This window comes from Electrophorus electricus, chromosome 5 (genome assembly GCF_041902795.1).
Source record: "Electrophorus electricus isolate QZ-2024a chromosome 5, ASM4190279v1, whole genome shotgun sequence".
Lineage (NCBI taxonomy): Eukaryota > Metazoa > Chordata > Actinopteri > Gymnotiformes > Gymnotidae > Electrophorus > Electrophorus electricus.
Window position 1 is genome coordinate 24,160,652 of NC_137501.1, and position 15,781 is coordinate 24,176,432.

The following is a 15,781-nucleotide window of genomic DNA, read 5'->3' on the forward strand; positions in this document are numbered from 1 at the left end:
TGTTTATGTATGTATTTTATATGTATGAAATGCTTCTTCATGTGTATATGTTGAAGCATAGATTAAAAGATGTAGACTGTATCAATAGTTTGTATGTATTAATTGGTTCCAAACTAAAACTTCTGTATTTAATGATCACATTGGCATCTCATCTTTTCAGGCGTTTAATTACAATGAACTCTGTAACCTTGATATGCTGTAAAACGACAATGAAAATGATCATGTTTCAAACAGCCAACCTTTTTCTTATTTGCAGAACATTAGTTAATGAAACATCAAAGTATGTCTATGTTATTTCAAGGTTAGTTCTCACTCTACAGAAGTGGTATGGTTTCAAAACCTACCCAAAACGTTGACCCGCAATATTCATCTAGAGCATGGGACATCTTTCCCGTTGGTTCACCTCTGAATAAAAGTACATATAGGGAAGATACTCGCTGGCATGAGAACGAACCTACAGTGATCTCTGGTCCTAATTCCCACAATCTGTCATAAAGGTCAGGAAGAATAACTCCTCGGGAAACCTCTTAAGGGTACGGACCTGGATGACTTCAAACCGGTTAATACTTAACTATAGTTTTCAGTCTGCTGGGTGATCTCTGTCTTTTCAACAAGTGCAGGAAGCCTTGCAGAATTTCTTACTGGCAGTTATAAAATAGCACAAAAAGGATTAGTCCCTGGTCTAAACTCCAAACCAACATTCTGGAGAAACTTCTGCTCCAGTCCTGATGAGAAAACATGGAGGTAAATTTCTTACTATCTTGGTCTGGGGAACAGAATCCCATGCGTCATGCTTTGCCTTTGTAGCTTAATGGTTTAAAGTACTGAAACATGCTTGCGTGCAAGCATGTGAGGAAGGGGGAGGGAAGAGAGGAAGAGATAAAAAGAGAGTAGAATAGAGAGAGGGGCAGAGAGTGCTTGTAATTTATTTCCTCTTGCCATGTTTACAGCAAAGCAGGCCAACAGTCATGGTTTTGGGAGGGGGCCCTCTCTCATTACCCAAACATAACAATACACATTTCCTGCTGCCTCCTGCTTCACAGGGGGCTGATCCTTCCACATGCAAGTCATGTCCGATGATTGTGAAGGAATTTGCCTTCAGAGCATAAAAGAATAAAGGAGATTTTTAAAAGGTCCATCAAAAAAATCAAGGTTTCTTGCAAATAAATAAATAAATCTCTACGTGTTGACTCTGAACCAAGTTCTAAAACTGAGACTCCAAGTGGCATTTCAAACACAGTGCTGCTATAAAATATTCATGGAAACAAGCCAGTGATAAAGTTTATGAAGTGGATGCTCATAGTAGTGATATTTTTAAAGTGGGATCACATGGTTAGGTGTTATAAGACAACTCTTGGTGTAGGGGAAGGGCATGCAGGACATGCATCGCAGGGGTGTCTTGAGCAACACCCCCCCCCCCCACCCCCCTCAAGGACATCATACATTTAAAAATTAAAATTAAAATTAAAACACAGGGTCTTCAACCTGCCTTTTGCAGTGGGGCCCCAGAAATTTGCCCTACGCCACTGAAGACAACAGTGACAACACTTCATCAACAGTATTTGTCCAAATCTGCATACCATTACATTAGAAAAACTATCCATTAAGAACACGCATTACTGAAGCTCTGTCTAAAGGAAGGATCCTTAATCTCCTGTAGCAAGGCACTGTCAGGAGGATAAACACACAGTGATGAAGTCATTTTTATAAATTTAAAAACTGCATATCCATTGGGTCTTAATGAAACTTCACATTTGTCATCCTTACATTAGCTGTTATCATTAAAAACCTTCTGTTGCTTCTGTTAATTTTTTTTTTCTTTTTAATATATGCATGTAGTGGGTCAACGCTTCACATATTATAGTGAACCACTGAGAGTGTTTCTTTGTGTCTTAAATCTCATTGTGTGCACTCTGCACTTTAGCACAATGTTTGTACTATATACTGTACAGTGTTTGTTCTTTTGGTATCTCAGCTTTAAAAATATTGCCTTTTGTGGCCAATATGGCCCTTTGCCTTTTAGTATGCAAGTCATTCAATTTTTATCATATAGTATGTGGATTTACATCCTGTTAAATAATATTTCTGCTAGGTGTCAAAGCAAATCCCCTTCCCACTTGTTCAGAATATCACAATAAGATCAAACAGGGAGTAGTGCACCTCTGTAGCAGACAGCTAGAACAGGTGTGTAAAGTGCTACTGGGATAGACAGTGCTGATCTGATCAATATCAACATCAGCCCCCCTCTTTCTGATGATTCTCATGTCTCTGCTCACAAACATCCTGTCAGGCGGTACTAAGATGTACTAACATGTTGAGCACACACTACCTCCAGAGATCTTTGTGGCCCTCATGTGCATCCACCACATTCACACAATGTATGATATAGCTCATAAATACATGTACAGCCACATGAGATATTTGAGCAGTAAATCATTATTTTAAAATAAAATATGATGACAACTAAACAATAATACAATAAAACACAAATGCAAATAACATTACATTTATATTTACAGAATTTAGCAGACGCTCTTGACCAGATGAACTTACAGTGCTTAGCTGTCTCATTAATTAACATTATTTTGTTAAAAATTTAGAATTTTAGAATTAAAACATTTAATTATCAATTTAAGAACTGATATCTTGATATCGTTTGACAATGGCTCCAGGCACTTTAAAACATAGTTACATGTATCTGTAATGTTGAGTGGTAAGGAGGCAGACACGTGCTGAGAGGAGCGAGATTTATTATGCAAATCCAAAATCAGAGCCGTTTATACGGTCCTGGGTCATAGAGCAGACACGGAGAGCATGGGGAAACATGATTAAACAAAACAAACACATGAAGGCACAAGGGAAAGCAGGCTATAACTAAGGGACACCAAGGAAATCTCAGGGCTAGGAAACACAAAGGCTAAGATACACACATAGGCACGGAGTACAAAGAAACAACCATAACACATTCAAACAGTCAACAATGAAACCATGAAACAACAAAACAATGAACAGCCACGACCAAGGCACACAACAGGGTTTAAATACATGAACTCGAATCGAGGGACAAGTGTACGCAATCACAAAACGAAACTATGGAACAGAACTAAACACATGACAAGGAAAATATGGAACATGGAAGGGACTGATTGTGACACTATCCATATTTGCATAGGCTGTGTAGAACTTCAAGCAACACTATCAGCACAAATTGTGGCTGTGTAGAATTACTTGGAGAGGGGGAAAAAAGAAAAAGAAGCATAGAAGAATTTACTGTGGTGATTACCACATTTTATTTTGGAGCAAAAACACCTCCTGTGCTATTAAGCAGCTTTAAATATATCTCAATGTTCTTATTTTCTTTTTTTTTGCTTATTATTTATATGCTTTCACAAGATAACAAGTGCGGAGGATCGATGACAGCAGAGGTAACCTTCTGCCCACTAACAATGTTTGCGTTTAATCATTACATCAGACCTGGTAATATTACATGACCTGTGAGTCACTAAAGAATCAAAGACAAATGGTATACTGTTACATTGCAATTTACTGGCTTGTCCCTATGCTGGCATATGAGGCATATGAGAACATAAGGATTTGGATTCTTGTTATGTAAAAGTGAAGCTGTTCAGTAATCTCAGCTAGCATGTGAACATTCTGCTGTGTACTGGCTGAACAGTAACATTGTGGATCAATACAATTATAAGAGCAAGGGCAAATGACAATCATGAGACAAGCAGAGTCAGAAACCTGTTGTCATGAACAGATACTACATAGTTTTTGCCAAAATATTTTAAGTAATGGACTTTTTTAAAAAGTTAAACTGTACTAGAAATATCAATATACTTTAAACTATGATAAACTACATACAGTATAATCCAATATAAAAGGGCAAAGGTTATGAAGTGCATGTACACAATAATAGTATGTTATTGAAGCTGGGCCACGTGTTTAGGTGTTTAAGATAACAGTCACAACATTTATGTAAGTTGCTTTGGATAAAAGTATATGTCAAATGCTATAAATGTTATATAAAACTCAATGAACTGGTTGAACTTTTCATGTTTATTTTATAACAATATTGTAGCACTGCTGTGGAAGAAAAGTCAAAAGACATTTCTGCTTGGGGAACAAGTTATTTATTGCAAACCACAAAATCTTTAACAAGGCTCATACACAGCAGAGCTTGAAGTGAACCAGCTAATGGGGGTAACAGGTGAGGAAAACAAAACACTAAACACAGCACAAAGCCATTGACACTACTAACACACAGGTAAAACTAAATAATGACATGATTACACTTGAAATGTGACATACACAACATTCAACTATAAAGGACAACATTAAACATTAATTTAAAACTAGATAAGGACTATAGAGAGGTGCTTGGAATCCTGGGAGTCATCGCCATGCCCCTCTCTGCCCCCACACAGCCCCTGCAAAGTACCTGAAATGCATGTATGTATGTCACATTTCTGTCTCTTCGCAGCTGACACCCCTGCCTGAACAGCATCCTGGCTGGTATGAAGGCTGTTATGTTATCACCCCCTCAATGGTAGGTGCTCCCTGTCCTCCCTCATAGCCGTGTCCTCTCTCTTCAGGCCAACATATGGCAAGCTTTAGGCAGCATGGAGATGGTGCCATAGTTCCTCAGGGCTCCCTGGATGAAGTCTGGTGTTATTGTGGGAGACTACAGCTGCAGCAGTTCTTCTCTCATCCACCTTTGCTACTCCCCATGCTTTGTCGTTAAATAAAGTAACTAAAATGCTAAAAAAAAACAAAAAAAATCTAATTAAATGTGCAATGGATGAATACTGACACATGGAGGCTAACCTGTGCCATAAGCTGCAGATTCCACATCAGCTCTTCAGGCAGCAGGGCATTCATGTACCACTAGATTTCCTGTGCAGCCTTCCACACTGTGGCCAGTACACTTATCCGATCTGCCTGCAGCCTCTCTCCAAAAGCAGCTGTCTGACCGATACCATCGCTGGCACCTGCTTTAGATATGGCTGGAGGGCTGTGGTCAATGTGATTTAGTCATTATGCGTCTCTAGCAGTAGATCAACTAGTACCTGTAGCACTTTTCACACCAGCGCTAAACACAGCTATGTTGTGGTGATGGCCACTGTCCAGTGATAATGCCAGGTGACCACTCGCAGCTGTGCAGGGTATAATTTCCAGATGCCCTCACAACTGGAGCATGGAAGCCAAATGTGTGTTGTCTCTACTATCATCTCTCTTTATGGGGACCAGACAGGCTCTGCTGCTAAGCCTCACTGTGCTGCTCTCTTCACTGATTTTCCCAACCAGCTGCTTTGCTGGTGAGGAACGAAATAAGCACAGACAGTAACTCACTATATAGACAGTAACTAACAAATAACACACTAATAAAACAAACAAAAAAAAGTGCCCTAGATAAGGACTACGGAGAGGTGCACAGTATCTTGAAAGTCCTTGTTGTGCCTGTCTCCACTCACCCGGTGTACAAGTCTATGGCAGAATATATTGTACTAACAGTTAAATAATTTAACCTATATTGAGAATATTTTGTCTTGTGTCATATCTCGACAAACTGATGCAATAGTAATAATAACAATACGCTGTATTTATATAGCGCATTTCAAGGACCCAAAGACGCTTAAAATAGTGAGTACAAAAGAAAAGCACTTCCAGAACATGAGTAAAAGCTGAAGAAAGAATTTAGGTTTGAGAAATAGTATAGGCAAAGGAAAAAGGATATTCTTTAAGGTTAGATTTGAATAGAGAGAAAGTGTGTTGGATCAGAGGAAGAAGAAAGTTCCAGAGTCAAGGAGCCCAGAAAAAGCATGTTCCCCATAGCTGTGCAGGTTGGAGGAAGGAACAGTAAGCAGCCCATCTGAGGAAGAGCTGAGAGTGCAAGTAGGTTTGTAAGGAAGAAAAAGATCAGACAGGTATGAAGGAGCGAGGTTACTTAGAGGTAACCTTGTAGGTGAGAATGCAGTTTTTTACAGTGGTGATGTTGGAGAACAGACGTAATGTTATGGTTAGAGTGAGCAGGAGTAGTTACAGTGCTGTCAGGGGGTTTAAATAGCTTGGTAAAGAGAAAAGATTATGGGAGTTTGTATTATTATGAGGCTGGACAAATAGGTTGATTTTAGCAGTGTGCGAAGCATCTCTGTAAGCAGATAGGTGCTGCTTATAAGCTTACTCATGAACAGAAAGTTTAGACTTCCTACAAAGTCTTTCTGACCAACCACCTGCATGGAGAGGAAAAAACAAAAGTCCCTGGCATAGCAGCCAGAGTTCCAGAGTAAAGCTTTGTGCTGAAGGCTGAGTGTGAGGATTGAAATCAGCAGTAGACGCATGTACAGCAAAAACAGCATGTTTTAGTGCACCAAGCCTACAGTTACATTCATTGAATCAGTAGATAACTATCCCCCCTGTGATATGATGAAAAAGAAAAGCACACCTATAAAAGCAATTAACACAAAAAAGCACATTTGGGTAAGAACTGATTCATTCTAGTCAGAGAATGCCCTGGATGGAAGCAGAATGAGAAGCTCACAGCATAGTAATTTCAGTTGTGCAGATCCCGGCATCTTTTGCCAGAGCAAAGAGGTGGTTCTGCCTTTGTAAAAGTGTGGATGGAGAATCAAACTCTGCTATTTTACCACCATCTAGGACCATCATCCTGTGAAGAGAAAAGGAAGGGTTAGCAACAGAGAATATTTAAAACTCTTCATTTCAACATATTATGTTCTTAAGAGAAGCTTATTTTAAAATCAACCAACAGTGCAGTGTTATGAGTGAGTAACTAGGCAACAGGGTTAGCACAAGATGTACTTCCATCAGAAATAAAAGAGGACCAATGGTGTTTTAGAAGCTCTCACCTAATAAATAATGTATTGTAACAAATAATATATATATATTGTCCACTTTAAAAACCATTAACTTGACAATGATGTGTTTAACCATTAAAAGATAGATTTTATATATATATATATATATATATATATATATATATATATATATATATATATATATATATATATATATATATATATATATACATATATATATATGTAAATCTAAAATGGACTATTATATCTGTACTTTGTATATACAAAGAACAGAGAAATAATAGTCCATTTTAGATTTAAACTCCAACCACTCCCTACTCACCGTGAGCTGTCTAGGATGGTGTGGAGACAGTGGGCAATAGTGAGCACAGTGCAGTGGGCAAACTCACGCCGGATGGTGCCCTGGATCAAGCCGTCCGTCTCCAGGTCCACGGCAGCTGTGGCCTCATCCAGGATCAGGATCCTTGACTTGCACAGCAGAGCTCTGGCCAGGCAGAGCAGCTGCCTCTGATCCACACTAGAAAGGACAGTACATGTGATATACTACTTTAACAACTACCTCTAACCCATGCTGCCTGGTGGACACTCACATTTAGAAACTTTACAGTGCCCTGAAGAACACTAAAGTTATCCTCTAACTTTCCCCCCTTTGTAAATTTTTAGAATAACAGTTATCAACTAAGACTGCTAATGTCCATATGTAAATGGAATCTAAGTGATCACAAAATTTTAATAACTTTTTTAATTAATTTATGCACAGCCTACAAAAATAGCACACCTATAAAATTCCTTTCGGAAGCATAGCAAGCTTTATTCATGTTTCTGTAATAAAGGCACACACACGAGGGAGAGGATCCAACTGCTATAGGTTTTATTTCATTTATGGGGCAGGTAGGAATCATAAGGAGATGTGGTAGGGCTTGGAGCTTTCTAAGCAAGGTAAGAAGAGTTAGGTGGGTAATCGTGGTCAGGTTGGTCTGAGGTTGAAAACATGAGGCAGAGTCCAGAAGGTGTCAAGGAGACGAGGTCTGTAAAAGGCAGGATTCAGAAACCAGGAAGACAAATGCGTACATGGAAGGGTAGTAATGGAGAGAATAGTCATCAGGTGTGTAATTAGTACTTTGGCAAACCAGATTGGAGATGTCAGTGAGAAGAGGTAGGCGTGGCAGTGCTGGGATGAGCGTGGTTCCTGGAGTTCATGACTGTTTCTTACAATGATGGTGCTGATGCAGAAGTGTTGGATTCACAAGGCACTCTCATAAATTCCAGTTTTGGCCAGTGGCATTATCAACCTGAAATAATTAAACATTGTTCCTATACATAGACAGACTAAGACAAGCTAAGTTTGAACTAAACAGCAATAGAAATTTTTTTATTTGTGGTCTGATTTTAGGAGACATTTCTGTAGGAGAGCCATTAATGGGATTTTTTTTTTTCTCTGAATCAACCTTCATAGCATTTCATGCTGTTAAAGCTGCCAAACTCATCTGTCTTGATTCTTCTGGACCTTTTGGCAACCTTTGACACAGTAAACCACAATATTCTCCTCTCTGTCCTCACCAACCTTGGTGTGACTGGCTCTGCATGGAAATAGTTTCAGTCCTATTAGGTAACATGGAGAGGATGCACATCCAAACCATGTGGACTCTCCACCAGTGTTCCACAGAGCTCAGTTTTAGACCCTCCTCTCTTCGAATTTCTCTTCTTTGTATACTCATTCTCTTGTTAATGTCTTCTCATGGTTTCTTCTCATGGTTTCTCCTACAACTTCTATGCTGATGACACGAAATTATTTCTTTATTTTCCTCCCTCTGACATACAGGTCTCCAGATGTATCTCAGCATGCTTGACTGACATTGCAACATGGATGACAGCCCACCACTTGTAGCTCAATCCCAGTAAAACGGAGCTTCTGTACATCCCAAGTACTCCCATCCCTTACCATGACCTCATAGTTTCCTTTGAGAACTCCCTGGTATCATCATCTGAAGCTGCTCATAGCCTTGGCATAACAACCAGTCATTGTTCTCAGCTCATGTTTCAAATCTGACCTGGTCTTACAGATTTTTCCTTTGTAACATACAAAGGATTTGGCCCTTTCTCTTGCAGGAAGCTGCCCAGGTACTTGTGTAGTCTCTTGTAATTTCAAAGATAGACTACTGCAACTCTCTACTTGCTGGTCTTCCTATAAGAGCCATCAGACCTTTACAATTTGTCAAGAATGCAGCAGCACGAAGTTCACACGTCACTCCACTGCCGTGCTCCCGTCACTAGCTTCCAGTAGCTGCCTGCATCAGATTTAAAAACTTGGCTTTTGCTTACAAAGCCAAAAATGGACCAGCCCCTCCATAGATGATGTCAATCATGTGAGGGCCAAAGTTACTCACTTCATTAGACACAGTTGTCCCAACTTAAAAATGATTGTTAACCAATTTATTCTCACAGCTGGCCCTGATATTCCCTTTAACTGCACATGTGACTTTTGTAAATTAGACCGAACTGTTTACCAAACTAAACTCATATAATCAAAAAGCTTTTCTTATCAATTCTCATAATTAGATTCACATAATCGAATAATTACTTTTATATCATCCAAATATTTATTATTTAATTGCATGCAACAGTAAATAAATGGAATCATAAACCATTTCCTTACAGGCTTACTGCTGCATCAGAAAAAGAAATTCAGGATAAACCTAGACAAATGCTTGCTCATGGATTGATATCTTCTGCATTTCTTCACTTTTCAACTTACAGCTAAAGTCACATTACATTTGGTAATTTATAGGGAAATTTATCATTTCAAAGGCAACATGAACTCATTTTTTGTACTCAAGGTTATACTTTAATGCAATTTCTCACCCCCTCTAGGCTTGCTTTTCACTTCAACTGATTTTTTTATGCATGAAGCATCAGGCCCCTTCACATATGTAACCTTTAATTCCTCATTGAGACTAATGATGTAGGTTTAACCATGTATGTTATCATTGATTATTACATAATGGATTCAGCTTACAATACTTTTTATCTATTTGTCTTTTAAAATTGGCATCCAACAGAATTTCTTAGCACCTCAGTGTATTCAGAGAATACACACCACTTAACTGAAGATGTGTCCAGAGAAGGTATTGTCACAGTCCCTTCCTCTATTCCTCCCCGCAAACCCACGTAGCCTCTTGACACATTGCTTTTGTGTATGTGTCACATTCTAGCTGTGTGTGTGTGTGTGTGTGTGTGTGTGTGTGTGTGTGTGTGTGTGTGTGTGTGTGTGTGTGCATTTCACCTTATCGCCTCTCCCCTCCTGTTTCTCAATCATTCGTTAGCCTTTCCCCAGTTTCCATCCTTATTACTTTGTGTATTGAAGGCCCTATGTTTGTTTCTGTCTTTGTCTGTTTGGCCCAGTGTATGTTGTGCTTTACACACTTTATACACTGTGCATTGGCTATCATATTCTACTCAACCAGTTCTCAGCCAGTTGAATATGATTTCTTACAACCTGCAGGAATAATAGTGGTTCAAACAGATGTTTAGCCTTGCTGTTTAAATTAGATAATAGCTTTCCAGCAAATATATTAGTATTATTTCCATGTTCCCAAGACCAGGAAAGCAAATACATGAATAATTTTTTTTTGCATATAATTTGTTTAATATTAACCCGTGCTAAGCTTGTGAGCATGTTATGAACACAAATACACTACCTATTTTGATCAGAGAAATTACTGAGTAATTACTATTATTTTTCCCTTAAAACAACCCTAATCCCTGTCCTGTTTTGGGAGCAACAGAGAAGGGCATGAATCAAAAGGAAATGTTGCACTCAGGTATTCAAATTGTTCTCCCATGATGCCCTGTGAATTGATGCTTAAGCAAACATTTATGCTTCATAAGGGGATTGGGATTTTTACAGTTATTAAGGTACTTGACTTGTAATTGGACGGTTCAAGCCCCACCACTGCCAATTTGCCACTGTTGGGCCCCTGAGCAAGGCCCTTTATCCTCAATTGCTCAAGTTGTACTCAGTCATAATTATAAGTTGCTTTGGATAAAAGTGTCAGATAAAATGTCGTAAATGTAATCATGCTTTGTTTTAAGGCTTTTATAGACATAATCTTATCCCATAGCTACTTAGAATAAAGCATTAACCAGAATGTTTTTAGAACTGAAGTGTTACAAAGTTGTAGTTAAGGATGACAATAATTTTGTATTCTATTTACAGCCAGAATACTCACATAAACATGTTCAAATCAGAATTATTTGATTTAATACAGTAACAGCATGGTCAATATGGCGGCAAGTATTTAACTGTGAATGAGGTCACAGTTACAGATAACCAATGAGATTAAGGAGCAGGACAAACCAACCTAAGATCCCCCCCCCCCCCCCCAACACCTCGTGATGCAGCCCTGCTGCCAGACTCCCTACGTAGTCCTTCAGCTGAGCCAGTTCCAAAACTTTCCAGATCTTTTCATCACTAAACTTCTCAAATGGGTCCAAATTTATGCGGAGAGTCCTAGAGAGCAGCACCGGGTCCCACAAAATTATTCAGTTCAGTAGAATACAATTGAAATTTGTTTAAAACAGTGCTTGTTTGGAGTAGACATTGTAACCAACCAGCTTTGTAGATTTGAATAATGAGTGATAAAAGTACAATAGAGACAAGGGAAAAAGAACTCAGAGAGAGGCCCGGACTCAAAAGGGAGCCACATTATCCTCTGGGTACCAACTGTTGACAGTAAAGACAGTAAATTATATTTTAAGTGAGACGTTCAGTATATGGTTATTGAATCTCTTGACAGAAAGGAAAAATATCCAGCAGATTAAATGTTTTTAATCTTCCAGTCACATGTTTACCATTTTTACCTACAAACTCTATCATGTTTTCAAAAAGAAAATTCAAACATAAAGCAGAAAGGAAATATTCAGATATGATAACATTTTCTATAAGTCACAAATGTCATACTGCTGGAATTAAACATTTTAACACATTCAGATAATACATAATAATACATTTTTAGACTGAAAGTCTACATACGTCATATTTAGTGCATCTTACAATATGATGTCTAAAGTCTGAAAGAAAATGATCTGCTTGTGGACCTAGAGATGCAGAAATCAGAACTATTATTTATAGAGGCTTTATAGCTAAATTATATTGCGTTTTTTGTTGAATTATGGTTAGTGTTGATTCTGGTCATGATGTTTTCTTCTGTGTAAAGGATATATCAACCCAAAAGTCTGAAAAGGTTTTGTACTGCAGATACTTAGGCAATAATTAAGTTAAAGGAGAGCAGGAGTTAGGATGAACATCAAAGAATCACCTGAGGAATGATGGTCAGTCTACTCCTGAGGTCATGGAGGCCCAGGCTGGCAATGTCCGCTCCATCTATGAGGATTCGTCCCTCAACCGCCTCGATGATGCGGAACAGACAGTTGGTCAGGCTGGACTTGCCCGCTCCTGTGCGACCCACAATGCCGATCTGCAAATTAGAAATCCACCACAATCTAATCTGATCTAGGTTAGATTAGGTTAGCTACAACAGACAGGTCTTCAAAAGAAAACAGTTATGAACTGAACATATATGTAGGGCTGCAGCAAAGAGATATAATAATAAAAATTGCAATGAATCAAATGTAGTTCTGACTATGGACAGTTTTGACAGGGTTTAGTCTCAATCTATTTCTGCTACTGGAAATTTTGGACAGTTCTATCCAAGCAATTCTATTCTCTCTTATTCTTTTAGAGCTAAAATATTTAGTTGGTCAGGCTGGACTTTCCTGCTCTGATGTGACCCACTGCTGATCTGCAAAACACGACTGAGTAGTAACACCATTCCTAATTCTGAATTAATAAAGTCATGTATAAGACATAAAACACGAATGTCTGTAATTGCACATTTTTCTTCTCAGATAAGATTGCATGTCATTTTCTTTCTAGATACAAACACATTGGCCCCAGCCTACTTTTTACTTCTTCTGGCAGTATATTCCCAGCTGTGTGATAACACATCACATCACACTCAGAGACAGGTACTGCAGTTTCAAACCACAGGTTGGGATTATGATTTAATGACATCATATTTGTAGCAGGCCAAGAATTGTGTACCTTCTCGCTGCTCTCAATGTCACAGGTTATCCCGTGGAGAACCAGTTCCAGCTCTGGCCGGTAACGGACCTTGTATTCCTCAAAGCGTACTCTCCCCATGGTGGGCCAGTCATCTGGAGGACGTTTCTCTGTGATCCACTGAGCCTAATGAATTCAGGTTGCAGGGAAATTAACTCAAATTGCAAGAACAAGAAAATGTTTAGGACTTGTGGCATTGTTAACACCACAGACTTCACCATGGTAATCTATATGCAGGTACTGGTTTCCAGCTTGAATTTGGTGTGCTGCTATGATATACCCAATGAGGTCTTCAGATTTGAATACTACAAAAGACAGAAACAAGCTTGTGCAAAAAGTATCACTTTCCCAAATCAGATAATCTTATGGACCAAAATCTCACAATAATCAATCACATAATAAAACTGTAACAGAGAGACCATACTGAAGTGGCCAAATTGATTCAGCAATGGCTATAAGCAGTTGCTGTAGTTGACATTTTAAAGATTACAGCATCAAATGAAAGATGATTAACTTTAAATGTAGATTTAAAGTTGCATGTGGAAATTGTAGATGCATGTAGAGTTAAAATCTACTTCTTGCATATAAGTTAAGGATTTTTGGCAGCACATGATCTCTACTAGTTTAAATAACCCACTTAACCCCTCCTCAAAAGAAGGAAACTGAATTTGTATTCATCATCTGTAAATAAATTTATCTTGTGATGTAACTAACTTTCACAAAGAATACAAAACAGACAAGCAAGCACTGTAATTGTGCTCAAACCCAGCACAGATAGGTGATGACATGGAAACTCTGCTGGGTGAGCTACAATGCTTTAATGAGGGTAGGCCTGTGTGCAAAACAGTTAGATCTCAGAACAGGTAAAACAAGAGGAGTTAAAAAAACAACAGTTGGGAGTCAAACCCCAGCCACTTTGTTATGAGGCAAATAAGCTCCCACTAGACTGCAGCACCCAAAAAATGACCTCAGCGCATATCAAGCTTCAAAGAAATGGAGGACGACAAAATGGAAGGAAAAACTAAACACCACACCGAGCGTGGAAAAAGGGAAACCAAAGGATGCTACAGGAAGAATGGCAGCCCCGATGCACTGGGGAAAACCAAACTCTAAAACTTCCCAAACAAAACTAGAAAACAGGGAGGAACTTTAGTGGCTAAAGTTAGAGGGAAAACTAGAGAAGGGAAGGGACATGTAAAAACACAGGCACCTTCAAAGAGCAGAAGAGAGGTGTAGCACAAGGGCTCACAGACCTCAATACCCAGAGTTACCAGCTAGAAGCTTGGCTCAAAACTTTAGCAAAGACCCAACACTGAGTGACTGGATCACTGGGCATTATACACCTAGCCCAGCTGTTGGGCATCAAGCATGACTGGTAGTGTGCCTGACTCGAGGCCTCCCCCTGGTGTCCGGAGGGGGCCTCGGCCTATTGCCAACCCTTACAGTAATAGGCCAGTGTTCACTTTTGCCAATGTTTGTGTTAATTTGTTAACACTACATAATTTAAACATCTACCTCATTTGGGATCTCTGTGTACTCCTTCACTCTCTCCACAGCGACAATATGGGTCTCCAGCTGTGAGGTCATCCTGACCAGTGTGTTTAGAGTTACCTGTAGGCAGTCAGTGCTTCAAGCTTCTATGTTTCATCTAACATTTCAAGATAACAAACGAGAATAACTTATAGAATAACTGATGATTAGTTCTTGCACAGGGTTTACTGTTGAATGTTTGTCTGTCTATTTACATCCCTGTCAGCGTGTGCACCCTCGGTCATTGTCACTACTTTGTGTAACTGTCAATATATGTACACAACGCTGTAGCCGTAATGTCTGTTTGTGTTATCACCATTTCATGCGTATGTGTTAGACCTCAAATGTTCGTGTTCACCATAGATGTTGTATGTGAGTGCCACCTTTGTCATCTATGTTTAATGTTAATAAATGTCTTGCACCGTTGAGGAGGTCTGTGCGTCCTGCCTCATGCCCTGCAGCACTTGGGCCAGCAGACGTTACATTAGCATAATAGTAACTGGCCCCTGACTGGTTTTATTTATTATTAGCAATGTAGTATCATTGAGTGAAGGCCTCCTGTAATGCATATAACTGCAACTCATAATTTCATTGTTCTAATGGAAGCAACTTATGACAGACCTGTTGGAGACAATCAGCTGGCAGTTACACTTGAGGTTGTTGTTGTCCAGGAAGCGTTTCTGGTGCCCATAGGCCCAGATGACGGAGAGGCCCAAAACAGTTTCTCCAAAGCGGGAGTAGATGGGAGAGTGGGAAACGGAGTCCAGCCGCCTCAGTTGCCAGGATGTGGCCAAGTAGAACCTCTAAAATTCAATAAATAACAAATAGAATAATTGCAGTGTTTAAATAATGGCATTATAGAAGTATTTAAATAATAGCAAATGTTTACTTATTTACTGGTCTGAAAAGCTTGCCCACAGTCATCATGCATCTCAGACTAAGAATATTCATGTAAGATCCCATCTGCCCATGTAGCTACATGATTACAACAGTGGTTTACCTCCACAAAGTGGTAGATCACAATAATAGGAATCACTGCCACAGTGAAAAGAGGGATAGCAAGGCAGATAATGAACAAAGTGGCAATCAGCTCGAGCAGTTTGAGGATCAACATGCGCAACCCTGTGGGGATCAGCTCATCCACAGTGAACATGTCCTATAGGTAGGGCCCAGCAAGAAAAACAATAAAAAAGCGATCTATGATTGACAATTACTATTTATTTAACTTCCAGTGGTAGCTGTATTGTGATCTCGGAAGCCCTCCAATGATGATCAGTTAGTATTGTTGGTT

At 39.2% G+C, this 15,781-nt stretch overlaps 1 protein-coding gene and 1 pseudogene across 4 annotated transcripts in view; both read right to left on the bottom strand.

Annotated features, from left to right (window-relative positions):
- LOC113590662 (ATP-binding cassette sub-family C member 2-like) overlaps positions 1-795 on the bottom strand; it is a 34,482-nt gene extending 33,687 nt beyond the window's left edge. For 2 of the 3 annotated variants that reach the window (XM_081714487.1, XM_081714485.1), the window contains exon 1: positions 345-795. In XM_081714487.1, the coding sequence (XP_081570613.1) occupies positions 345-386 (42 nt within the window). In that variant the 5' untranslated portion in view covers positions 387-795. The remainder of the gene's footprint in view (positions 1-344) is intronic. The other variant, XM_081714486.1, reaches the window with a different exon arrangement.
- A 3,837-nt stretch (positions 796-4,632) lies between these two features.
- LOC113590658 (ATP-binding cassette sub-family C member 2-like) overlaps positions 4,633-15,781 on the bottom strand; it is a 33,422-nt pseudogene continuing 22,273 nt past the window's right edge. The window contains exons 21-29 of the transcript XR_014123903.1: positions 15,491-15,646; positions 15,112-15,293; positions 14,476-14,587; positions 12,943-13,086; positions 12,159-12,316; positions 11,227-11,370; positions 10,123-10,146; positions 7,162-7,356; positions 4,633-6,670 (exon numbers count right to left, since the gene is read on the bottom strand). The product of XR_014123903.1 is annotated as an ATP-binding cassette sub-family C member 2-like (transcript). The remainder of the gene's footprint in view (positions 6,671-7,161; positions 7,357-10,122; positions 10,147-11,226; positions 11,371-12,158; positions 12,317-12,942; positions 13,087-14,475; positions 14,588-15,111; positions 15,294-15,490; positions 15,647-15,781) is intronic.